The sequence below is a fragment of the Sturnira hondurensis genome, unplaced genomic scaffold, assembly GCF_014824575.4.
Source record: "Sturnira hondurensis isolate 20B ecotype Veracruz unplaced genomic scaffold, ASM1482457v3 Scaffold0003681, whole genome shotgun sequence".
Classification (NCBI taxonomy): domain Eukaryota; kingdom Metazoa; phylum Chordata; class Mammalia; order Chiroptera; family Phyllostomidae; genus Sturnira; species Sturnira hondurensis.
In genome coordinates, this window is record NW_028076312.1 from 6,059,206 (window position 1) to 6,084,973 (window position 25,768).

At 42.6% G+C, this 25,768-nt stretch overlaps 1 protein-coding gene across 1 annotated transcript; it reads right to left on the reverse strand.

Annotated features, from left to right (window-relative positions):
* Positions 1-17,924: 17,924 nt before the first annotated feature.
* Positions 17,925-21,595, reverse strand: LOC118984275 (arylamine N-acetyltransferase 1). Its single transcript, XM_037042116.1, has 2 exons — positions 21,524-21,595; positions 17,925-19,254 (listed from the first exon to the last, which is right to left on the reverse strand). The coding sequence occupies exon 2, from the start codon at positions 19,246-19,248 to the stop codon at positions 18,376-18,378; it is 873 nt and encodes a 290-aa protein (XP_036898011.1). The 5' UTR covers positions 19,249-19,254; positions 21,524-21,595; the 3' UTR covers positions 17,925-18,375.
* Positions 21,596-25,768: the final 4,173 nt, after the last annotated feature.

The window sequence follows — 25,768 nt, forward strand, 5'->3', positions numbered from 1 at the left end:
TAGACTTTCCATTCCTGTCACCTGGGGCACCGGATGCTCTAAAATGGTTGAGGCCCCTGAGACTTCTTTTCATAAAGAAACTTTTGGAAAGAGTAGTTCTTTTCTCACCCCCAAATCACCAATAGGATGAAACATTCAGTGAAGATCCGTTTCTCACATCTATTAAAATTAACCGTTAGAACCTAATTTGGTATTTAACACTGTACTTCTTTCTTTAAAAATTTTTTTTGCCCTCACCTGAGGACATTTTCCCATTGCCTTTAAGAGCGAAAGGAAGGGGAAAAGGAAGGGAGAGAGAGAAACATGGATGCAAAAGAGAAATATCGATTGGTTGTCCCCCATACGTGCCTGGACCAGGGATCACATGTGCCCTGACCGTGGATCAAATGCGCAACCTTCTGGTTACAGGGCAACACTCCAGCCCACTGAGCCACACCAGCCAGGGCTGTATTTCTTGGTGTTTTAATAGGCACCTAGAGGCATACACGTGCTGGCTCTTCCACACGCCAGCACACACAGCTTCTGTGTTCATTGCCAGCATCCATTGCTTCGTGGTGAATAGTATGAGAGCCACTATGCGGGCACACAGTAACGAGACAGTAGGTACACTCACCTATCCAAATCTGACAGAAAAGGCTTATGAATCACTTCGTTCCAAGCATTTAACTCTCAGTGCTCTTGAAATTTAAGGAGCAAAGAATATGAAATAATATCATCCTCTCTTGGAGTTTGTGTGCATATACATTCCTTTTCTCATGAAATCCTCACCTGAGGATATATTTATTGATGAGACACACACACACACACAGAGCAGTTGCTTTCCTAGGCACCCCAACTGGGAAATCAAACCCACACACTTGTGGTGCCTGGGATGACGTTCCAACCAACTGAGCCACCCAGCCAGGGCGCATGTGCGTTCTGACACATGTGTTCTGTGTCCTCCTGACTGAAGTGTAACGCTGAGAGTTGACTACTCATGTGGAAAGTTATTTTACATTACTCCCAGGTGTCTTCATTTATCTCATATAATTTTCCAAATAATGAATGCTAATTTTTCCCCTTTAAAATATCTCTTACATAATAAGTTGAAGACATTAATTTTGAGAACCCATTCTATGACAGACATTGTCCCAGGTGTCTTAGCTTTGTATTTTTCAGGCACAAGAAGAGGCCATGAAATGAAGCAAATTTCAAAGAGCATTACAGTATGGCTTATATAATATTTGGGGCTGATTCCTATGATCTATAATTTTATCCAACTTAAATTGACAAAAAATAGGTGATTCTGTTTGCTTCCCTATGTAAAACTGAAAAGCACCAAATATGTGGAAAAGGGAAGAACTATTTCAGAATCCATAGAGCTATTCCCTTTATGACTGAGAGCCCCACTTAGTAAATATCCAGATGGATCTCAACTATTGATCAAATAAAAAGAAGACCTTCATTTCACAAACCAATGAATACTAACTAGATACAGAAGTATCTATCTGTCCTGGGTTTGATAAAATATATGAAATCATTCTTTTCTTTAAAATGATATATGCTATTTCTATGTCCCATGTGCCTCTTGAATTTCTTATTATTCTTACAATACCCTACATTCGTCATTCTAAGATGCTATGGTTTTGGCAGTGGCTTGTTATGTAAAAAGGTTTTATAACTAGTATTTAAATACCTGAATGATTAAATTGTTGGTTACAGTATACAAGAAGAGACAAAATTGTTAGTAAACTAAAAAAATTACTTTTGAAAAATGGATTTTGAAGATAGTCTGGTGAACTCTTCCTGAACTTGATCCTCTAACTTATTTTTTTAAAAGATTTTATTTATCTTTAGAGGGGAAGGGAAGGATAGAGGGAGAGAAATATCAATGTATGGTTGCCTCTCGTGAGTCCCTTGCTGGGAACTGGCCTGCAACCCAGGCGTGTGCCCTGACTGGGAATCGAACCAGGATCCTCTGGTTCACAGGCCCGCACTCATTCCACTGAGTTACACCAGCCAGGGCTATCCTCTAACTTATTAATGTTTGCTCTTCACCATTTTAGTTTCACAGTGATAATCTTCCTTTAACACGCTAAGCTGCCAACCCAGACCCAAGAATTAATAAAACACGTAAAGCAAAACTAAAGGTATATTCTTTAGTGTAAAAGAAGAAGTAGCCTTTTTAAAAAATATTTTGTTTATTCGTTTTTAGAGAGAGGTGAAGGGAAGGAGAAAGAGAGGAAGAGAAACACCAATATGTGGTTGCCTGTCATGCCCTGCCCCCCCAACACTGGTCCACACCAGCCGGGAGAAAAAGTAATCTTTGATGAAGATCAATTTCAGCATGAATAAAAGGGTAACATCAGCCAAAAACTCATCTGGAAGGGAACCACAGCCTGACTGTGATGACAAACCTCACAACAGGCCAGCACTTTGCCTCCCTGGGGGCATCTGCCTTTTCCTCCCGTTTACTAAGCAGTGGATGTAGAGGCCAGGCTGTGGGATGTGTTTGAGATGATGTATGTATAAATAGAATTCCCTTTCACCCCATGGGAGAAACATATTGCTCAATTTAAAGGTTAAAAAGGTACATGCTCCACTGGCTACTTTTCCCAAACCAGCAAGCTCCAGTCTACTCAGGTTTTAATAGCGGTCCCCACGTACAGGAGTTTGCCCTCTGCACGACTCAGAGTGAATTACTATCACAGTTCCGTTAATTCCCAAGTGATCCACAGATCATCAGTCTAAGCAAGGATAATGATTTGAATCATAAGTGCTGGCAATGTCCACATTGAAACTAAGATTATTACTACTACTAGAAATACTTGTAAGTAAATATGCCTCAACTATCTTGCTCAATAGAACGAGTTTGTTGGCCCCTCTTCGGGCACTGTTTACTGGACCTTCTTTTCACCCTGGAAGTCCTACGGGCTTCAGAAAGTCCAGTTGTCCAAACATAAAAACATAAATCAAATCTAGCCTGACACATATTAAAACTTGTTATAAAGCTAAGTAACTAAGATAACATAGTGCTGGGGCAGGAAGAGAAACATGTCAATGAAATATGAGAGAAATATATCCAAATACCTGTAAGAATTTACAGTGGAATAAAAAACACATTTCAATTCAAAGGGGAGAACACAGGTGATGCAATAAATGGTATTGGGCAATTGACTAGCTATTCGGGGAATGGGATGAGATGGGTCTCTAAGAAGAGCCAAAATAAATTCCCAGATAGATGGAAAATTACTTCTAAAAATGAAATTATAAAGGACTTTTTAAAATATAGAAATGAATATGTTGACAATCATAAGATAAAGGAAACCTTTAATAACATAAAGATCTTATAAGTTTATAATTCTGTGAAAAATGCCCTTGGTGACCTCTGGTCAAGATGGAGGTAAAGACAAACATTCCTCACCTTCTCATACAACTACAGCAAAAATTACAACTAGACTACAAAACAAGTATCACCCAGAATTGTCTAAAATTGAGCTGTTTGGAGGTATGACAACCAAAGATTTAAAGAAGCCACAGTCATCCAGACAAGTAGGAGGGGCGGAGATGCCGAGATGTGCGGAGACCTGAATGGGCAGTCCTACATCCATGGAGTAGGTCCTACATCCATGTGCGGTGGATAAAAACTGGAAGAGACACCTTGGAAGGTGAGGGATCCTAGCCTCAGACCAGACCACCCAACCCAGAGTTCAGCACCAAGAAGATAAGTCTCCACAGCCTTTGCCTTTAAAATCTGTGGGGGTTGGAGCAGTGGAAGAAACTGCAGGATTCTCAAGAGACTCTTCCTAAAGGGCCCACAACAGACTTTGGACTCACACAGATCCACCCACTCTGGGATTTAGCACCCGGAGAGCAGCTGGAAAGGCACCATTGGCATATGGGGAGAAAGTGAAGTGAATGGCAACAGGGTAGGTGCCAGAAAACATCTTCTTTGTGGGCAAATCTCCAGAGGCCAGGCAGTGGCATTGTCCCCTCTCTGAGCCTTCCCCCACCCAGAGCCACAGAGCAGACATGAGTTGCCCTGGCCTGGTGATTACCTAAGGCTCTGCCCCATACGGCTTACAGGTGTGCTTTCCTACAATAGGCCACACTACTAAGACAGGGAGTCAAAGCAGTTCCTGTTTGACAGTAACAAACACAGGGAAGCTGCCAAGATGAGGAGACCAAGAAATATGGCCCAAATGAAAGAACAGAACAAAACTCCAGAAAAAGAACTAAACAGAATAGAGAGAAGCAACTTATCAGAGGCAGAGTTCAGAACCCTGGTTATCAGGATGCTCCTGAAACTCACTGGGTACTTCAACAGCATAAAAAAGACTCAGAAAGAAATAAAGTTTACATTAAGTGAAATAAAGAAGAATGTACAGGGAACCAACAGTGGAGTAGATGAAGCTCAGAATCAAACTGACCATTTGGAACACAAGGAAGAAAAAACATTCAATCAGAACAGCAAGAAGAAAAAAAAAATTTTTAAATGAGGACATTTAATTTTTTTAAATAAGGAGCCTCTGGGACAGCTCTAAATGCACCAACATCTGAATCATAGGGCTTCCAGAATGGGAAGAGGACAAGAAAGAAATTGAAAACTTATTTGAAAAAATAATGAAAGGAAAATTCCCTAATTTGGTGAAGGAAAGAGACATACAAGCTAGGAAGTTTTTGAGAGTCCCAAACAAGATGGACCTGAAGAGAACCACACCAAGACACATCATAATTAAAATGCCAAAGGTTAAACATAGAGAGAGGATCTTAAAATCAGTTGAGAGAAAAAAAGAGAGTTACCTTCAAAGGAGTTCCTATAAGACTGTCAGCTGATTTTTCAAAAGAAACTTTGCAGGCTAGAAGGGACTGGCAAGAAGTATTCAAAGTGATGAAAAGCAAGTACCTACAACCTAGATTGCTCTATCCAGCAAAGCTATCATTTAGAATGGAAGGGCAGATAAAGTGCTTCCCAGACAAGGTAAAACCAAAGGAGTTCATCACCACCAAGCCATTATTATATGAAATACTAAAGGAATTTTATAAGAAAAATAAGATAAAAATTATGAATTTTAAAATGGCAATAAATTCACAATGATCAATAATCAAATCTAAATAGCAAACTAAGCAACAAGCAGAACAGGAACAGAACCATAGATATGGAGATCATTTGGAGGATTATCAGTTGGGAGGGAGAAAGGGAGAATGGGAAAAAGTTGCAGGGACTAATAAGCAAAATTTGGTAGGCACAAAATATACAGGGCAAAGTTAAGTACAATACAGGAATGGAGTAGCCAAAGAACTTATATGCATGACCCATGGGCATGAACTAAGGGGATGGTTGCTTGAGGGAATGGGGGAATTGAATTGAGGGGGGTCAAGGGGGAAGATCGAAACCACTGTAATAGCATAATCAATAAAATATATTAAAGAAGAAGAAAAATGCCATTGTTATTTTGATAGGGATTGCACTGCAGCTTGCTTTGAGTACTATGGACATTTTGTTGATGTTAATTCTTCCAACCCTAAGCACAGATTTTTTCCTTCCATTTACTTGTATCTTCTTTTTTAAAAAATATATATTATTGATTATGCCATTGCAGTTGTCCCATTTCTCCCCCTTCATTCCTCTCCATCTTGCATGCCCCCTCCCCCACCATCCCCCCTTTAGTTTATGTCCATGTGTCACAAGTTCTTTAGATTCTATATTTCCCATACTATTCTTGCCCTCCCCACTGTCTATTTTCTCCCCACCATCTATGCTACTTATTCTCTGTACCTTCCCCCTCTTCTCCTCCTCCCACTCCCCTGTTGCTAACCCCCCATGTGATCTTCATTTCTATGGTTCCACTCCTGATCTAGCTGTCCTCTTGGTTTGCTTTTGTTTTAGGTGTGGTTGTTAATAACTGTGAGTTTGCTGTCCTTTCACTGTTCCTATTTTTTATCTTCTTTTTCTTAGATAAGTCCCTTTAACATTTCATATAATAAAGGCTTGGTCATGATGAACTCCTTCAACTTGCCCTTATCTGAGAAGCACTTTACCTGCCCTTCCATTCTAAATGAAAGCTTTGCTGGATAATGCAATCTTGGCTGTAGGTCTTTGGATTTCATGACTTGGAATACTTCTTTCCAGCCCATTCTTGCCTGTAAGGTCTCTTTTGAGAAATCTGCTGACAGTCTGATGGGTACTCCTTTGTAGGTGACTGTCCTCTTATCTCTTGCTGCTTCTAAGATTCTCTTCTTCATTTTCATCTTGGCTCATGTAATTATAATGTGCCTTGATGTGTTCCTTCTTGGGTCCAACTTCTTTGGGACTCTCTGAGCTTCCTGGATTTCCTGGAAGTCTATTTCCTTTGCCAGACTGGGGAAGTTCTCCTTTATTATTTGTTCAAATAAGTTTTCACTTGGTGCTCTTCCTCTTCCGCTTCTGGTACCCCTATAATTCGGATGTTGGAACGTTTAAAGATGTCCTGGAGGTTCCTAAGTCTCTCCTCAGTTTTTTTGAATTCTTGTTTCTTCATTCTTTTTGTTTGGTCATTTTTTTCTTCCTTCTGGTCCACTCCCTTGATTTGAGTCCCAGTTTCCTTTCCATCACTATTGGTTTGCTGTGCATTTCCCTTCATTTCAATCAGTTTAGCCTTCATATGTTGCTTTAGTTTGTGACTATAATCACCCAGTTCTGTGAGCATCCTGATCACCAGTATTTTGAATTGTGCATCTGATAGGTTGGCTATCTCTTGAAATATATTTTTATTATTTCACTTTTCATAGCCTTTACTTTTTTCTTTATTTTACGACCGTACTCAACTAATCCTGTGAGCATCCTGATCACCAGTGTTTTGACCTGTGCATCTGATAGGTTGACTAACTCTTTGTCGCTTACTTGTATTTTTTTCTGGAGCTTTGATATGTTCTTTCATTTGGGCTGTTTTTTGGTCTCCATGCACCTGTTATGTAGTAAGGGGCGGAGCCTGAGGTATTTGCCAGGGCTGGGTAACCCACATCGCTGCACTGTATGTGGGGGGTGGTCCAAGAGGGAACCATGCTGCTCACTCAACTCTCTGCCACCTTTCAGTCACTTCTGCCACTACCCACAAGCAAACATGTTTTCTAAAAACATGGCATCATGTTTTTGATGCTCTTGTGAATTTCTTTTTCTGGGGTTCTATTGTTATTGAGTATGTTTATTAGTTCGAACAGTTTTTGGTGGAGTCTTTAGGATTTTCTCTGTATGAGGTCATGTCAATAGCAGACAGATAATTTCACTTCTTTTTAAATTCAGTTGTCTTTTATTTCTTTTTCTTATTTTATTTATTTGGTTACAACTTCTATACTATTCGAATAGGAGGGGTGAGAGTGGGCATCCTTTTCTAATTCCTGAATTTAGGAGCAAAGCCTTCAACTTTCCACAGTTGGGCATGATGTTAGCTGTGGATTTGTTGTATATGGGCTTTATCATGTTGCGGTGTGTTGGTGTATTTTTGTATACTCAATCTGTTGAACATTTGTATCATGAAAAATATTGAATTTTGACAACTGCTTTTACTGCCTCTATTGACATGATGGTATGATTTTTGTCTTTCATTCTGTTAATGTGGGGTGCCACATTTATCGATTTGCATATGTTGAATCATCTTTGTATCACAATGAGAAACTACTTGATCAGTGTATGATCCTTTTAATATCATGCTAAATTTGGTTTGCTAATATTTTGTTGAGAATTTTTGCATCCATATTCATCAGTTATATTGGTCTGTAGTTTTCTCTTCTTACACTATCCCTATTTGGCTTTAGTTTCAGGGTAGTGCGGGACTTGTAAAAAAGGTTTGGAAGTGTTCTCTCCTCTTCAACTAAAAGTTGGTAGAATTCACAAGAAAGGCATCTATCTGGTCCTGGGTTTTTCTTATTTGGAAGGTTTTGGATTACTGGCCCAATCTCCTTACTCGTTATTCACTGTTCAGATTTTTTATTTCTTCACGATTCAGTCTTTGTAGGTTTTGTTTCTAGAAGTATTCATTTTTTTCTAGGCTTTTTGGTATGTCCTTGAATAATTGTTCATAATAGTAGTTGTTCATAATAATTGTTCATAGTAGTTCATAGTTGTTCATAATAGTTGTTCATACTAGTCTCTTATGATCCTTTGTTATTTGTGACATATGTTATAATGTCTCTTATTTATACTTTTATATATTAGACTCCTAACTCTTTGTTGTTGTTTTTTGGGGGGGGGAGTAAGTCTAGCTAAATTTTGTCAATTTGTTTATCTTTAAAAAAACCCTTTTAGTTTTGATGATTTTCTCCATTTTTTCTATTCTTTATTTCATTTTTCTTCTCTTATCTTTATTATGCCTTTCCTTCTGTTAACATTGGGCTTAATTTAGCCCTGGCTGGTGTAGCTCAGTGGATTGAGCACGGGCCTGCGAACCAGATGATCGCGGTTCGATTCCCAGTCAGGGTACATGCTTGGGTTGCAGGCCAGTTCCCAGCAGGGGCCAGTTCCCTGCAGGGAATGCACAAGAAGCAACCATACATTGATGTTTCCTTCCTCTCTCTTTCCCTTCCCCTCTAAAGATAAATAAATAAAATATTTAAAAAAAAACAAAAGCCATTCCCTGGTTTAAAAAAAAAAACATTGGGCTTAATTTATTCTTTTTCTACTTCTTGAGCTATAAATACATTGTTCATTCAAGATCATTCTTTTTTATGTGGTTGGAAAAACACTTGATACGCTTTCAATCTTTTTAAATTGTATGGGGTATGTTTTATGATACAACATATTCTATTACATCTGCACATGAGCAGAGTGTGTCTTCTATTGTTTGATGGATTGTTCTACATATATCTGTTAGGTCTATTTGCTCTAGAGTATAGCTGAAGTTCAATGGTGCCTTGTTAATTTTCTGTTTGATGACCTACCCACTATTGAAATGGGGTATAGAAACCCCCTATTATTGTTGTATAGTGTCTATTTCTCCCTCCAGATCTGTTAATATTTATTTAATCCATTTAGGTACTACAATGTTGGGTGCACACATATTTACAATTGTTATATCCTCTTGATGAATGAAACCCTTCATTATTATATAATGGCTTTCTTATCTCTCATTACCATTTGGCTTAAAGTCTGTTTTGCCTGATATAATTATAGCTACCCCTGTTCTCTTTTGATTTCTGTTGGTATAGAATATTTTTTTCACCCCTTTACTTGAAGCCATTATGTGTCCTTGAGCCTGAAGTGAGTCTCCTATAAGCAGCATATAGTTGGGTCTTCATATTTGTATCCATCCAGCCATTCTATACCTTCTGGTTGGAGAATTTAACCCATTACATTTAAGTAATTATTGGAAGATAACTATTTATTATTGCCATTTTGTTGTTTTTCTGGCTCTTTGTAGTTTCTCTGTTCCTTTCTTCTTCTTTTGCCACCTTTCTTTGTGAACTGATGAATTTACATTTAGGTATACTTTAATTTCCCTCTCTTTATCTTGTATCTACTATATGTTTTTATTTTGTGATAACCTTGATGTTTAAATTATCTTCTAGAGTCTGTTTTAAAATGACAATATAACTTGATCACATACTAGTCTTCCACACACACATTTTATATTTTCAATGTCACAATTTACATCTTTTTATCTTGTGTATCTATTAACCAATCATGTGTCTATAGCTATTTTTAATACTTTTGTTCTTTAACCTTTATACTAGAGTCAAGTGGTTAACACATTACCATATAATGTCTTAGAGTATTACAAATCTAATTATATACTTACCTGTATCAATGTGTTGAATGTTTTCATGTTTCAATGTGTATATGTTTTCATGTTTCTTTTCAGCTTGAAAAACTCTTTTCAACATTTCTCGTAAGGAAAGTCTAGTGGTGATAAACCCCCTTAGCTTTTGTTTTTCTGGGCATTTTTATCTCTCCTTCATTTTTGAAGGACAATATTTATGGTTAAAGAGTTATTTTTCTGGCATTGTTTCTTCTTTCAGTGCTTTCAATATATCATCCATTTTCTCCTGGCCTGCGAGGTTTCTGCTGAGAAATCCATTGATTGCTTTATGAGTGTCCTTTCATATAAGTTTTTTTCTCCCTTGCTCATTTTAAAATTCTCTTTGTTTTTGATTTTTAACCATTTTGTTATAATGCATCTCAAAGAAAATTGTTTGGGGTTGAAATTAGAAGGTGACCCATTAACTTCATGAGCTTAGATATTCAAAATTATTTTCAATGTTTAGGACATTCTCTATCATTATTTCTTCAAGTAAACTTTTTGTCTTTCCTTTCTGGGACTCCAGTGATGTATAGATTGTTTCTTTTAATGGTGTCCAATAAGTCCCATGGGCTTCCCTCATTCCTTTCCTCATTCCTTTTCCTTTCTGTCTTTATTTTATTTTATTGTACTTTATTTTATTTTATTTTGCTTCTCTGAGGAAATAACTTCAAGTGACTTATCTAGAGCTTGCTGATTCTCTCTTATGTTGGTTCAGTCTGCTGTTGAAGCTCTCTATGGAACTCTTTAGTTCAGTTTGTATTCTTCATCTCCAAAATTTCTGGGGTTCTTTATGTTTTTTAGAATCTCTTTGTTGAAGTTCTCATTTTGCTCTTGTATTGTCTGTCTGATTTCATTAGATTGTTTACATTCTCTTATAGCTTTCTGAGAATCTTCAGAAAAGTTACTTTTAATTGTTTTGCCAGGCTATTCATGTATCTCCATGTCTTTGCATTGAGCTACTAGAAGTTTACTGTGTTCCTTTGGGGTGTCCTGCATCCCCAGTTCTCTGTGTTCCCTGGGGGCTTGCACAGGTGCCTGTGCATTTGAAGAAGCAGTCACCTCTTCCAGAACGTATGGGCTGACATTGATAAGGAAATACCTTCATCTGCTGGAGGGAGGGGCTGGTGCTGCAGTGCACGGTGATCCCATATCTAGCAGAGAAAGTGCCATGCGCACAGGCACCTCGCAGCTCCATGTCTGGGTGTGTTGTGATGTCTTGTTGGCTTCGGCTGCTGGCGTTCACAGTGCCAATCACTGCACGGTCATTGGTGAGCACTGTCAAGTAGTCTGCAGTGGCTGCCAGGACTGTTGCAGTCCTTAGTGGCACCTCCCATTTTGCAGGAAAAAGCAGTGGACAGAGCCAGCAATGTGCACATACTTAGCTGCAGGTGCCTCTGTAGTGGCAGGGGCTGGTTGCAGACACACATATATAAATGGTGAGGGCCTTGGCCAGCAGCAAGGGCCAGGGGCAGCTGTAGAGGCCCTAGCTGTTGGCATGCACTCCTGTGGCTGCAGGGTGTCCCCACCAGTGCACGCATGGCAACTCAGGCCAGTGAAGGGAGTCACCAGGAAGCATGCACAGCTGTGAGAATGAGCTACAGGTGAGCCTAGCAATGCAGGCCCTGAACCTAACCCTAAGCCCAACCCCAGCCTTAACTCATGACACTAACTGACATATGTGACTATGATATTTAGTGGCTGTTTAACCTGGGGCATATTTAGTCTCTATGAGTCTCAATATGCTCATCAATGAAATAGAGATAGTGAAACATACATCGCTGAGTTTATAGGAAATTAGTGACAGTGTACATAACTAAATTCAGCCCATTGTTAGAGACCCAGATGATTCCTTTTCTGGCTATGCCAACCCAAGGCAGAGCAAAGGATTGGGTGTAGGCAAAGCAGAGGGGCATGGGGTAACAGGCCTGTTCAGAGCCTGTCCGGCTAAAAATCGGTCAAAGATTATCCTTATCTAAGAGTAAGGAGAAAGCAGAATATCTGTATCTCAGAAGGAAAACATGGTTAAGGGCAAAGAGGATTAAAATATGTAAAGCCTGCTGTGTGTTAATTCTAATGGTTTAACGGGTCCTTTGTTCCAAACGACTTGAATTATAAACACGTATGTTGATTTTTGATGGCGGCACAGTGAATGGTTTCCCTGCAGGTGAGAGGCGAGGGCCACGAAAGGCCAGCAGCTGTGGAAAGGCAGGAGACCCACCTTGCATATAAATGGATTCTTTGCTGAGAGCTCAGTTTTCAGGGGGACATTGATGTCAGCAGATAGATGATGGAAGTCAGAACGAGACTCAGGAAGGAAGAAAGTAACAGGAGCCAAGGAGCCACAGCTATTCAATTCATTTCTAAAATCCTGCCTTGGATGAGAAAAAATAAGAATGAAATATTTAGAAGAAGATGTTTTTTAATATACCTTAAATCCTGTTGCAGAGAGAATGCTGAGGGTAAACATCACCCGGAAGGGGAACAGGAGAATTAGACTATGACAACCTTGGTGGATCAAAGGCATCATTATTATTGTTTTTATCACACCCATCTGGGCCGCACAATATCCTTTTACTCTCAGAAAGGGTTGGATAATAGGCTTTCTTCACAGCAACTGAAATTCACCTCCAACCAGGATAACTGATTGCAGAAGTTGGGAGTTGATTCATGTACTAAACCACCAAGGAGAATTAAATAACAATTAGAGTTTCATTTGTTTGTCTAATCACCAAAACTACCTACCCACCAGGCTACATGTATGAAGCACCTGGATATTTTTTCCTGTAGGAACTCACAGTTCAGTGGTGCAGACACAACAAGTGAGAGAGAAGGCCTGCCTGCGGGGCTGTGGGGCTACGGGGCTGCGGGGCTGGAGGAGGGTGACGAGGGGACAACAGAACCATCAGTGTGGTCAGGACCTGAGCTCCGGACTGCCTTGTGGCAGAGGTCACCCTGGCTTCTCCTGGGCCGCTGCTGCAGGGACCTGCTGCAGGGACTCCTGCCAGGCAGGGTGCTGCCGCTGCCTGCCTGCTGCTGTCCCTGGGGCCTTCCTGCCTGTTTCTCTGCTAACGCCTCCAGGACGGCTCCCTTCCAGGCCTCGGCAGCATCCACCAGAGAAGCCATGCCGTGGGTTTCTCTCTTGTCACCTTCTTCAGCATTGACACCAACCGGGTGGTACCACTAACACTCTGCTGCCACAGATGCAGCCTCTTCCGATTCCTCAGCAAGGAATTGATTCGATTCCTCACCAGGACAGAGAACCAATTATTTGGTTCTCTGTCCTGGTCATGGCAGAAAGCAAAAGTAGGGGACAAAACCAAAACCCAAAACAGCCTTCTGCTTCTTGCCTCCAAGAGGGGAGAAAGCTAGGGACTACTAATGGTCATTCCCGGAGTGCTCTGAGTTGAGGCGGGACAGTGGAGAGCAGGAGGGAGCCGTTCCATGGTGTCCTTCCTAAATCGCAGGCCCACAGGATCTGTGAGCATAACCAAAGGGCTGTTTTAAAGCCCTACGTTTCAGGGAAATTTGTTAAGCAGCTATAGTAACTGGATAAGTAATCACTCGTCCACTCATTTACATTTTACTGGAGGAAAGTAGGCATTGCACAGTGAGGCACAGGTCTTCGGCCTGGCAGCTAAATTTTATATCCCACAGTCTTTCAACAAATTTGGCCTTTTTGCCACATGTGGTAGATGCGTTCAAGGAAAAACCATTGCACTGGGTGTCAGAGTACTCACCTCACAATAAGACGTCCTTAACTCATGTGGGTGAAACTGCATCTTTCTCCTTGATCACCTTTTTTATAACTGGTATATAGGATAAAAACACATCATAGTAGTTATCATCTTAACCATTTCAAGTGTACAGTTTAGAAGTTCTAAGTATATTTACATTGTTTACTTTTTTAAGGTAACTTAATTTTTTACTATAAATTTTATTCTTTATGCTTTTATAGTCGTTCCAAGTTTTCCCTCTTTGCCCCCCTCCACTGAGCCCCCTCCACTCCCTCAGGCAATCCCCACACCCTTGTCTACAAACCTGCTCCTCTGACTAAGCCCTTCACCTTCTTCCAACCAGCCCCCCACCACCCCCTTATAGCTGTCAGTCTGTCCCGTGTTTCTGTGCCTCTGGTCCTGTTTGGTCTCCTTTCAGTCTGGTCTCTGCCTCGTGACAATACCTCTTCCATGGACGTGATCTTTGTCAGAATGTGAGACCACCCTTTCTGCCCCAGAGCACAGAGGGGCCAGACATTTCTGCCAGGAGGCAGCAGAGCTGAACAAGGCCAATCTCATACGATAAGGAAGAGAGCGAGCTATCAAATGCACCGAAATGCACCCTCAACTTCCCTCCCACACAGGCCAGGTCTCCGGCCCACCTCCCCCGAGACCCTCCACCCTGAGCAGTACCTCCCACCTGTTCCATCAGTGCAGGGAGTACCCACCATCCAAAGCTCCTCATTCTTTAACTAACCTTCCTCCATTCTAGCCACTGCTCTTCTCTTAAATGGATTGCTAACCAAATTAGAGGTTCGGGCTGAAAAAAAAGACACTTATTTGAGCAAAAGGATTCCAAGCCAAGAAATGCAAATTCAGGCAGCAACCCAAACTGTACTCCAGAGAATGTAAAGAAAGACAGGGTTTCCAAAGGCAAAGAGTGTGATTTTTTCATGCAAATGAAGGACTGCTGACTAGGTTACCAGGAACTGATCAGCGCCAATATGCAAATTGAGAAGCACAAACTACAGGGACAAAGTCAAGTCCACATGTGTCCATACAGCAGTTGTTGCAGGATGTTTATGGTTCAGCCTTGACCTGAGTTCAGCAGCATGTTAGCAGCTCTGAGAACTAAGGCACATTACACTAAGTGAAATAAGCCAGGCAGAGAAAGACAAATACCATATGATTTCACTCACATGTGGAATCTAATGAACGAACTGAACTAACAAGCAAAGTAGACAGAGACTCATGGATAGAGCAGGCTGGCAGCTATGGGATAGGGGTGGGGTGGAGGAATTGAGAAATGCAGACAAAGGACTCATGGACGTGGACAACAGTGTGGTGATTGCAGGAGGCGGGAGGTGGGTTAGGGGGCCAAATGGCAGTGGAAAAACACTTAAAAAAATAAAACCTGTGCAGAGGCTCACAGGCCCCACTTCCTTAACAGCCTCCTGACTCTATTTTCAGTGCCTCTCTCAGCAATGCTTATACCATTTTATTCTATTTTTTCATTGCCATTATGATCATTGTAAGAGAAGAGGGAGAGTAATGTAAGAACAAGTCTGTGTTTGAAATTAAGGCCCTGTTTCCAGGATTCACAAACAGGAAGTTGGAGGAACATCTCCTATAGATGAGCAAAGAATCCAGTTCGGAAGCACAGAGCCCCAGTAGATTTGGGCCATCTGATATCGTGTTCATATTTAACCGAGGGAGAAGCAGGTAGATTTAGGACCAGATTTGAGCTGGGGAAATAAAGCAAGATGGAAGAACTTTCATCAAATGTTGACTCAATATCAAAAACATTACTGGCACTTCCGCCAAGATGGAGGCATAGGTGGAAACACTGTGCCTTCTCGCACAACCAAGTTTGAATACAACAAAGGTTTGGAGAACAAAGACACAGCCAAAGAACAGAAAATTGAATTATACGGAAGTCCGACAACAAGGAACCATTCAACCTGGAAGGGAAGAGGGGCGGAGCCAGCAGCAGAGCCAGAAGCAGAGCCAGCAGCAGAGCAGGGTCGGGCAGGAAAGATCCCCTGACCTAGGCGCACAGGTAGCCAGAACCAAGTCAGGGTGTGGGGCAGACTGACCGCGGTCGCACATTCGCACACAGTGAGACGGACCGTGCAGTCCCCAGTGGCGAACCCAGTGGTGGAGGACTGATGGCGGTGGCGCACTCACGTGCAGTGGGACGAAGCGCGCGGGCCCTGGTGACTGATGGTAACAGCTGTGGCACCTGTGGCGGCGGTGGAGGCGTCAGTGGCAGTAGTGGTGAGAGGCAGTAGACAGGATTGCCAGTGCTCCTCTTTGGCCCCGGCCCCACATACAGCATCACAATCCAGCGACTGAGTTGCCCTGCTCTGGTGAACACCTAGGGCTCGGATCCTGCTACGTAACAGGTACAAACAGTCCAAAAGATGGCTCAAGAAGAACTCAAACCCCCAGAGCCCATAACTCTAAGCGACCAAGAGATTGCCAGCCTCTCAGATGCACAGTTCAAAACACTGGTCATCAGGATGCTCACAGAACTGGTTGATTATAGTCACAAATTAGAGCAACATATGAAGGCTAAAGTAATTGAAATGAAGGGAGATGCACAGGAAACCAATAGTGATGGAAAGGAAACTGGGACTCAAATAAATGGAATGGACTAGAAGGAAGAATGAAACATCCAACCAGAAAAGAATGAAGAAATGAGAATTCAAAAAAATGAGGAGAGGCTTAGCAACCCCCAGGACATCTTTAAATGTTCCAACATCCGGATTATAGGGGTACCAGAAGGGGGAAAGAAACAGCCACGAGTGGAAAACGTATTTGAACAAATAATAAAGGAGAACTTCCCCAGTCTGGCAAAGGAAATAGACTTCCAGGAAATCCAGGAAGCTCAGAGAGTCCCAAAGAAGTTGCACCCAAGAAGGAACACACCAAGGTACATCATAATTACATTAGCCAAGACTAAAATGAAGGAGAGAATCCTAGAAGCAGCAAGAGATAAGGGGACAGTCAGCTACAAAGGAGTACCCATCAGACTGTCAGCAGATTTCTCAAAAGAGACCTTCCAGGCAAGAAGGGGCTGGAAAGAAGTATTCCAAGTCATGAAATCCAAAGACCTACAGCCAAGATTGCTTTATCCAGCAAAACTTTCATTTAGAATGGAAGGACAGATAAAGTGCTTCTCAGATAAGGTCAAGTTCAAGGAGTTCATCATCACCAAGCCCTTATTATATGAAATGCTAAAGGGACTTATATAAGAAAAAGAAGATGAAAAATATGAACAGTGAAAGGACAGCAAACTCACAGTTATTAACAACCACACCTAAAACAAAAGCAAACCAAGAGGACAGCTAGATCAGGAGTGGAACCATAGAAATGAAGAACACATGGAGGGTTAGCAACAGGGGAGTGGGAGGAGGAGAAGGGGGGAGAAGGTACAGAAAATAGCATAGACAGTAGGTAGAAAATAGATAGGGGGAGGGCGAGAATAGTGGGGGAAATATAGAATCTAAAGAAGTTGAGACACGTGGTTATAAACTAAGGGGGGGGAGAATGGTGGGGGAGGGGGTGTACAGGGTGGAGGGGAATGAAGGGGGAGAATAGAACAACTGTAATGGTATAATCAATAACATATATATTAAAAAACATTACTGGCATCATTCATTCCTCCATATAACAAATATTTATTGAGAACCTACTTTTGGTCTGGCATTGAATTGTATAAGTATTATCCCCACGTTACCTCTGAGGGATCAGAGTCACAGATTGATCAAGTAATCAGCCCAGTTCCACAGGATTTGAACTCAGATCTCTACACCTTGAAACTCATTCTCTTTCTCTTATGACAAGTGTGGGAGGAAGTGAAAGGAAAGAACTGGGAGATGAGAAAGAGGGTGTGAGGAAGCCCCTAGTGTCCTGACTCTGCCAACAGATACTGACTGACTGACATCGTATTCGCCAACAATGTTTTCACATGCATTTGAGACACCAGGTTTTTATAGGTAATATTTTAAAATTAATAATTATAACTTTTAGACATGACTTAATACTGGAATATGAAAATTTCTCAATGCCAGCATTTCTATATTAAGGAAAATGCTGCCCACAGAACTTGGCTGCAGAAAGAACCATGTAGGAAACCATTAGCTATGTCACTCTCCTGGTGCTTAACCACACGCTACTGTTTGCTGGGTGAAGCCTCGTCTGGAGAACTACAGGGGAGCAATGTCATGTCTCATTCTCTTTGTAGCATTCTAACCCTGCATTGTACATGCCGGCTTTTTGTAAAAACTGATATTGGATGTTGGACACATGCTGGTTGAATTTAATAAAAACTGTTTTCTCAGCTGTCCATTTCCTGAACCATGAGTAAACATTTTTTATGAATTCAACATTCAACCAGTATGGGAGTTATTCTAGCAAAAATCGCTATTTTCTTCCAAGAAAACCATAGGCCATCCTTCAAATACCTTTACTATTATTAATTCTGAAAAGATGTGTGGTTCTGTGTTCTTTGAGATGTTGTCTAACTACAAATTACAGAGCACCTCTTAAATACAGCAGCGGATTTTAGACGTCATACATTGATCACCAGTAAATTTGTCTCTGAAATTGACCTACAAATCATGGAAAGAGTCGTTCACAGGGGGAAAAAAGTGGTGTAAATACATAGGCGGCCTTTTTCAAGGTTGAAATGATTTAATATCTAGAATTTTCTTTAATATCACATCAGGTCATTGAGGAAATATGAGAGATAGGTTACCAGTGGGCAGTTGGTGCAACGGGTGATACATAGAGGTTGATGATTTTATTCTCTCTACTTTTATATATAGTTGATTTCTATAATAAAAAGTTTCAGTATATAATACAGAATACAATAATACTGAAGATCATCTCTACTGCTTTCTCTAAATCGTAAAAAATTTATCACCATGTTTGGGCACAAGCTTTCCCTCCAAGGAAATATTAAATATATTTTTCAGCTCTTCTCCTATTTCTTCTCCATTCAGTGTCTTAAACTCCACCAAATCCACATTGTCCTTGTAATTGAATTTTCTGAAGGTGAGGGTGAAGCCCACTAAACAGTGAACCCCCTCTGGGGTCTGCAAGGAACAAATCGACTTGCTTGTAAACAAAGACGCTGGAGACGTCTGAAGGTATTCATTCACAGACTCAAAATCTCCAATTGTTCGAGGCTCGAGAGTAAAGGAGTAGATCTTTCGGTACTTCTTCTTTTCCAGGAGATCAGAATTAAGAAATTCTTGGTTTGGAATGTGCTGCTCTCTTCTGATTTGGTCCAGGTACCAGGTTCCTCTCTCTTCAGTCAAGCGGAAGATGCAAGGCACCTGAGGCTGATCCTTCCCAGAAATTAGCTCCAGAGGTTGCCACATCTGGTAAGAGCGTCCAAACCCAGCATCAACTATGTAGTGTCTGCCATCCAGGGTGACCTTCAGCAGAAGGTGAATCATAGCACTGCTATACTTGTTGGCTGGAGTGCTGTACACGTAGCCTCCCAGCATCGTGGTCTGGAAACCCATGGTGGTCAGAGCCCAGTACAGAAGGTGATTGACCTGGAGGCACCACCCACCCCGCTTCCTCCTCACGGCTTGATCAAAAATGGCTTCCAAGCCCAGTTCCATGGGCTTCCCACAATGGATGTTAAGGTTCTCAAAGGGAATGGCCCAGATCTGGTGCTGAAGAATCTCAGTTAATGTTTCCAGGTCCAATTTGCTCCTGGACTTCTTATAACCAATTCTTTCAAAATAGGCTTCAATGTCCATGGTCGCCTAAGGCAAGGAAAATAAAGCAAGAGCACATCCTGTTACCTTTGCACTTGGATTTCTAATCCGAATTCATGGATTTTAAATATCTAAACACAAGCAGTGGTGGTGAATATCTGCAACATAAGTCTTCTGTTTCCAACTTTCATTGTATTAATTGCTTTCACAAGCTTAAGTTCACTTACTAGTCTCAGTAACCCTGTATGAAAAGTATTATCACTGGTTCCATGTATTAAACATGAGAAGCTATAAATCCAGATTAAATGATGAGCAAAATGATAAACCGTTTACATGTGGCTTTGTTAGTAATAAATTAAAAGAAGTTCAGATTGCTGTCAATTAAAATAGGGTTTACACCCTAGCTGGTGTGGCTCAGTGGAATGAGTGCCCACATACAAACCAAGGGTCACTGGTTCAATTCCCAGTCAGGGCAAATGCCTGGGTAGCAAGCCAAGTCCTCAGTATGGGGCGCTCAAGAGGCAACCACACATTGATGTTTCCCTCCCTCTCTTTCTTCCTCCCTTGGCCTCCCTAAAAATAACTAACTAAATCAACTAAATGACGATTGATTTATAAATCAATAAAAATACAGTTTACAAATAGCTCTAGTGTAAACAGGAGAATTATAGAGTACATTGTATTCTGGGTACCTGACCCACTCAACTAGACCTTTAGCTGACCCCACTCAAAGTCCCCACTTAAAGATTTATATTTATCCCCACATCGATTTATTGATTCACTCAATGAAAAGTTTATGAAAATCTGTCATGTATTAATAGTGATACTTGCTGGCTCTCAGAAATCTTACATTTCAGTGTGGGTGAGGATGGCACCAATAGTCGATTGAATAAATAAATAACACACGCTATTTCTCAGATTGTGATGAGTGCTCTGGGGAAACTACAGCAAAGAAAGAAGACGTGCACACAGTGAAACTGAATTTCAAATACAGCCGTCAAAGCAACCCTCACCGTGGCCTGCAGGCTGTGAGAGCTAGTCACGGCCGCACATGCGGGAAAGACCATGCAGGCAGAAACAATAGGAAGTTTTAAAAAGCCTTAACATGGAACCTGGGTGATCAGAGCACAGTGAGGGGGACGGAGTGTGGACTGACATGAAGTCAGACAGGTAACGGCAGCCTTAAAACCAGTTCTGTTGGCTTTTACTCCGGGACGAGAAGTCACTGTGAAAATGGTGCAGTTTGGGCAAAGTGCACCATAGTCAGACTGGCTGACCATGTGCAAGTGGCATGTGGACCTGGATCTGTGTCTCAGGGCCTGACTCTGGGAACCTGACTTCAGTGAGACCTACCGGTGGTCCTCTGAGAGCTGTGCGAACAAAGGCGAGATTCACGGGCAACTTCCACAGGGCCTGGAATGTCTGGGGAAAGAGGCCTGCTTTGTCCTGCAGATCGTCTGACTGACCCTTGGTGTGTTCTTGAATGGTCAATATTCAACTGTTGAACTGACTGCTGCAATTTGCCCTTAGCATCATGGTACTCCAATTCAAATAGCCTTTTTGGGGGAACCTTTGGAGAACAGATTGACATGCCGAATTCATTCCTGGCTCCTGGAGAACCTTCCCCCTAAGTCTCCCTCCAGGGCAGGGATCTTCCCCCAGGAATTTCCTCCAACATTGCAGACAACCTGCCCCCTCCCTTTGGGATTATTGAAGAAATTCTTATCAGCTATGGTGGAGGGAGCAGGGATGGTTACAAACCCGCCAGGACTAACACGCCCTTGGGACACCTTGAGTTGGCACACAGGAGGTGGACATTACTGTTTCCATAATCTGACAAGGAAATCCAGTTGCCTGAAACACACATTATGCACACAGCCGGTTTTATACACTCTGTAATCCTCACAACCACCTTTAAGTAAGCTCTCTAATTAGCTCCACCTCACTGACAGATAAACTGACTTCTAGAGGTGCTGGGTGGCCGGCCCAAGTCCTCACAGACCCACAGCTGGGTGTGGTGTGGCTGTGACTCTAACCCACAGCTGGGTGTGGTGGGCTGTGACTCTAACCCACAGGGTGTGCATTGAGGGTCCGCTACCCTCACAGCTGTGTAGCCCTTACAGCTGTGCAGCCCTTACAGCTGTGCAGCCCTTACAGCTGTGCAGCCCTTACAGCATAAGGACTCAAAGCAGGTGTTGGCCATACCTTCTGAACCACCTCTGGACTTGCAATTCAGACACACTGTAGTGTCTAGCCTGCTGGGCTGACATCTGAGGTAAGATTGAGCCCCAATCTCAAAGCATAAAGGGTCACTCACCAAGTTCTACTAGGACCCACACCAGGAACTAGACTGACTTCACTCCTCCTCCCACTGGAGCCAACACAGGAAGTGCCCTCATTGGCTTTCCACTGCCCCTCCCAGAAGTCCACTTAGAATCACCCAGGGATCTCTGGGAAATGTAGTTGTGGGGCCTAAGGTCATCCTTGTGCACCTCCTCTTCAAATCTGTTCAGCAGAGAAGAGGGGGACTACGTTATCTGAGGAGCCCCTGTCACAGCCTGAGGGGGTATGACCTTGTATGTGAGTATTTGACACAGTCCTCACCTTCGGAACCCTGAAGCCAGACATCCTATTTGTAACATGGAAGTGAGAAATTTGAGGAGTTTGGGAAAAGCAGGTCCCTTGGCTGAAGGAGGCAGAGATGGATGTTTTAAGTCTCTCTCCCCAGATTGTAACATTCCTTCTTCAGTTGCTGTGAGGCCCCTTGGTCTCTATTATTTTCCTTTTATGCCACATTATCGGTACCACTCACCTCCCACCTGCCACGGGTCCTGGGTAATGTCATTGAATTGACTCTGCGTATATGGAATGAATGTGACATGTTCTAGAGGAATGGATGGTGTTTCTGTTTGTGTTTTTAATTCACATAAATGATACTACTCTTTAACTCTTGCTGCTTCTTACGCATTTCCCTCCGCACTATATTTTTTGAAAATTCTCTTCATTCACACTGTACTCTCTCTTTGGCACTAACTGTTCTAGTCCATAGTTCTGGCATGCTGCTGCACGAAGTTGGGAAAGCTGTCTCTGGGCCTTTTTACGGGAAGGCTACACCCTGGGACCCCAAATCAGCTCAGCATGATGGGAGTTGAAAGATAAATACCTACACATTCTACCTGCTCAGGTGGGACTGCTCTGAGACATGAACCACATTGACATTGCCTCCCGAAGTCTCAGGTGGGATTTAGCTCCCGGTGCCCACTGAGGTCACCTGCACTAGGAACCCTTCACTGACTCTCAAACCACCCTGGCTTCTGCCTTTCCCACTCCCATGCTGGGCTTTCTTAAATCAACTCCCAAATAAGCTATTTAAACAAAGGCAAACCCTCATCACAAGGTCTGGTTTTAGAGGAAACCAGTCTGGGGCCATTTAACTTAGCAGAACCACTGCTGAAGGAACCTCAGGTACAATCAGCTTCTGGTCACTACTGACACCAGTGTGATGAGTCCCTTCTGGCAGGTGCCTTGTCAATGGACACGAGAGCTTTACAAGGATACACACCATGGATGGGACATACTGGGCAACAGGACATCCGTGTGCTTGATTTCCCTGAGCCTGACGGTCATCTTGTGCAGAAAGGTTCCTGTTTTCCTCATATCCTGGTTGACACTTTCTGTTAGCAACCTTCAATGTCCACCCGACTCCCGTGTCCAAGGTGATAGCTCAGTATTGTTTCAATGGGCACTTCTCAGATGACCAGTGACTTTGAGCAGCTCTTCACACTCCCATGGACCCTCTCAGCTTCTTCTTTGTGAAGAAAATGGCAAGGTATTGAGGAAGCACTCCGCTGCCATGGTCACCAGGACACAGCAGAGACAGAGCTAGGACTGCAGAGCAGGTGTTGCTAGAAAAGCATTGTAGGGAGAAGATACAATCCCAGAATGCAGCTTTGGGGCCAGACCATTTTGGAACAAAGCGTGGGAATGGGATTGTTCAATGAATGAGGGAGAGGGTGAGGCAGAGGCATGGGTCAGCTGCCTCCTGCACAGGCCCAACAGGGAATCAAACCCACAACATCTCAGTGCTCCAGCTGACTGAGCCACCGGGCCAGGGCTCAGAGCTCCTAGTTATTTCTCAGCTCGGCCAGCAAGTTGTCCAAAGTCCGCAAACTCTGCTCCCTCCACTCTCCACTAAGGCGCTCCCACCTCCCCAGCCGGCAGGTCACACCCTTCACACACACACACCAGCCCGGCTTCCCCGTTCACCCCCTGACAAGGTGCGCTCAGTGTTTGTTTGCAATATGATGGATTTAATGATCTAACAATTGTAATGTTTAAAATAAAGTATTTCGGGCATGGTCGACTACAGAATTTTTTAGTTGGCCGCCAAAACTCTTTCCTTCACTAGGAATATCTTCTTGGCCCTCCTACTGAATGATTACTGACTACCCAGTTACCACTTCAGTAAGAATCGGTTTGTGCGTAAACCCGTCACATGCGCCTCCACTGCCTGATGTTAAAAATGACCTGAACCATCCTGTAATGTATCTATCATCTGTATGCAGAGAATTTTTTGAACAATTAAAAATAAACATAATTTAAAACTTAAAAATAGCTTATTTAGAAATGTAATACATCATTTTAAAATACCTTATGTAGACATATAACTTACCATTTGTTTTCAATACACAATTCAATGAGTTTTAGAGACCTGTTTACAGAGTGGTATAACTAGCACCACAAACAACTCTCTGTCTCCCCAAGAGACACTCCCTGCCCCCAACCCCAGCCACCTGTAACCACCGACCTACTTTAAAGCTCTATAGACTCAGCTCTTCTGGACATTTCATGTAATGAAATCATACAATATGTGGCTTTATGTCTAGTCTCTCTCACTTGGTGTGTTTTGAAGTTCATCCACGTTGTATGTAGCCAGGATACTGTTTCTTTTTACTGACAACTAGACCATTGTCCGAGTATTACACATTTCTTGTCCATTCACTAATGGATGGATATATACCTTGTTTCCACTTTTTGTCTATTATGAATAATACGGCTACGAACCCCTGTACAAGTCTGTGTGTGGGTTCAGGCAGACAATTGCTTTATGATTGGTGCCTTTCAAAGTGACCACTGTCACTGGCTCCCTCCCCTCAACGAATTTCCATCCCCCAGGCACCCAATGCCATGCCCGGTCCTCCCTGGTCTGTGGGCAGCAGTGCAGGGTGGGAGCAGCAGGGGCTGGAGGCAGCACTGAGAGGTCACCCTCCCCAGGGTCAGGGGGGTCCGAGGGGCTGGGAAGGTAGTGAACGGCACTGCCCCAGGCCACGTGCTTCAGGGACAGCCACCTGTGCTGGGTCCTTTCCAGTGCGTCTCACCTTTTGAGCTCCCCAATTCTCCGTGAAAAGGTGTGCTAGGACTACCTGCTTACGGCCTGCGATTGGCGGGCTGGTTATCCTGAGTCTGATTATCTTGGCTTTTATTTCAGTATTTTTTCCCCTCCCTGCCCAACACTAAATGCAGCCCCTTTCCTGGCAACCTGTTCTTCGCCCACACTCCCGTCTCAGTTTCACTGCCTCATGGGGCCCCACGCTGCGTGCGAAGCAGCGACACATTACAAACACCAAGGTTCTTGCCGATTCACTCCCCAGTTAGTCCGATTAGTCCTTACCACCACAAGCTCTCTCACACATTTCCCTTTGTCATTCCCCGTGGCCGCCACCTAATGCCAGGCCCTCATTCTTCTCTGCCAGCTGATCAAAAGTGGGGCCTTCTGGGAAGTCTCTTCAGTCAAATGGATGTAGGAAGAGCGTCTCTCTGTGCGTTTTCCCTTCCCTTCCTAGTTTGGGAATGTGATGGGTGGAGATCAGTAACAAATTTGCAGCTTTTTTCCAGCTTTGTTGCAATGTACTTGACATAATATAAGTTTCGGGTATACAATATGATGATTTAAAACACATAAATATTACAAAATGTTCACCACCATAAGGTTAGTTAACACATTCTTTACTTCACATAATTACCATTTTGTTGTAGGTGTTGTTACAGTGCTGTTAGGATGAAAACATTATCTTTAGTCCCATAGCAACTAACCATTCAGTATGCCAGCTAGAGACACCGTGCTGTGAGTCCTCAGAACTCACTCACTTGTAACTGGAGGTTTGTGCTCTGTGACCAAGAGCTCTCCATTCCCCCAGCTTTCAGCCGCTGGTGACCACCAGTCTATTCTCTGTGTCTATGAGCTCAGTACTTGCAGATTTCATATGTAGCTGAGATCAGAGAGCATTTGCCTTTTCCTATCTGACTCATTTTACTCATCATAATGCCCTGAGGGTCCATTCATTTTATTGGAAATATTAGGATTCTTTTTCTATGGCTGAATAATATTCCATTGCATGCATGTGTGTGTGTGTGTGTGTGTGTGTGTGTCACACTTTCTTTATCTCTCTTCATCAGTTGATAGGCACTTAGGATGTTTCCAAGTCTGGGCTACTGTGAATGCTCAATGAACACCAGAGTACAGATATCTGTTTGAGGGAGCGATTTCATTGCCTTTGGGTAA

Coding starts and splice junctions, on each gene's coding strand:
- LOC118984275 (XM_037042116.1), bottom strand. CDS start 19,248: ATGGACATTGAAGCCTATTTTGAAAGAATTGGTTATAAGAAGTCCAGG.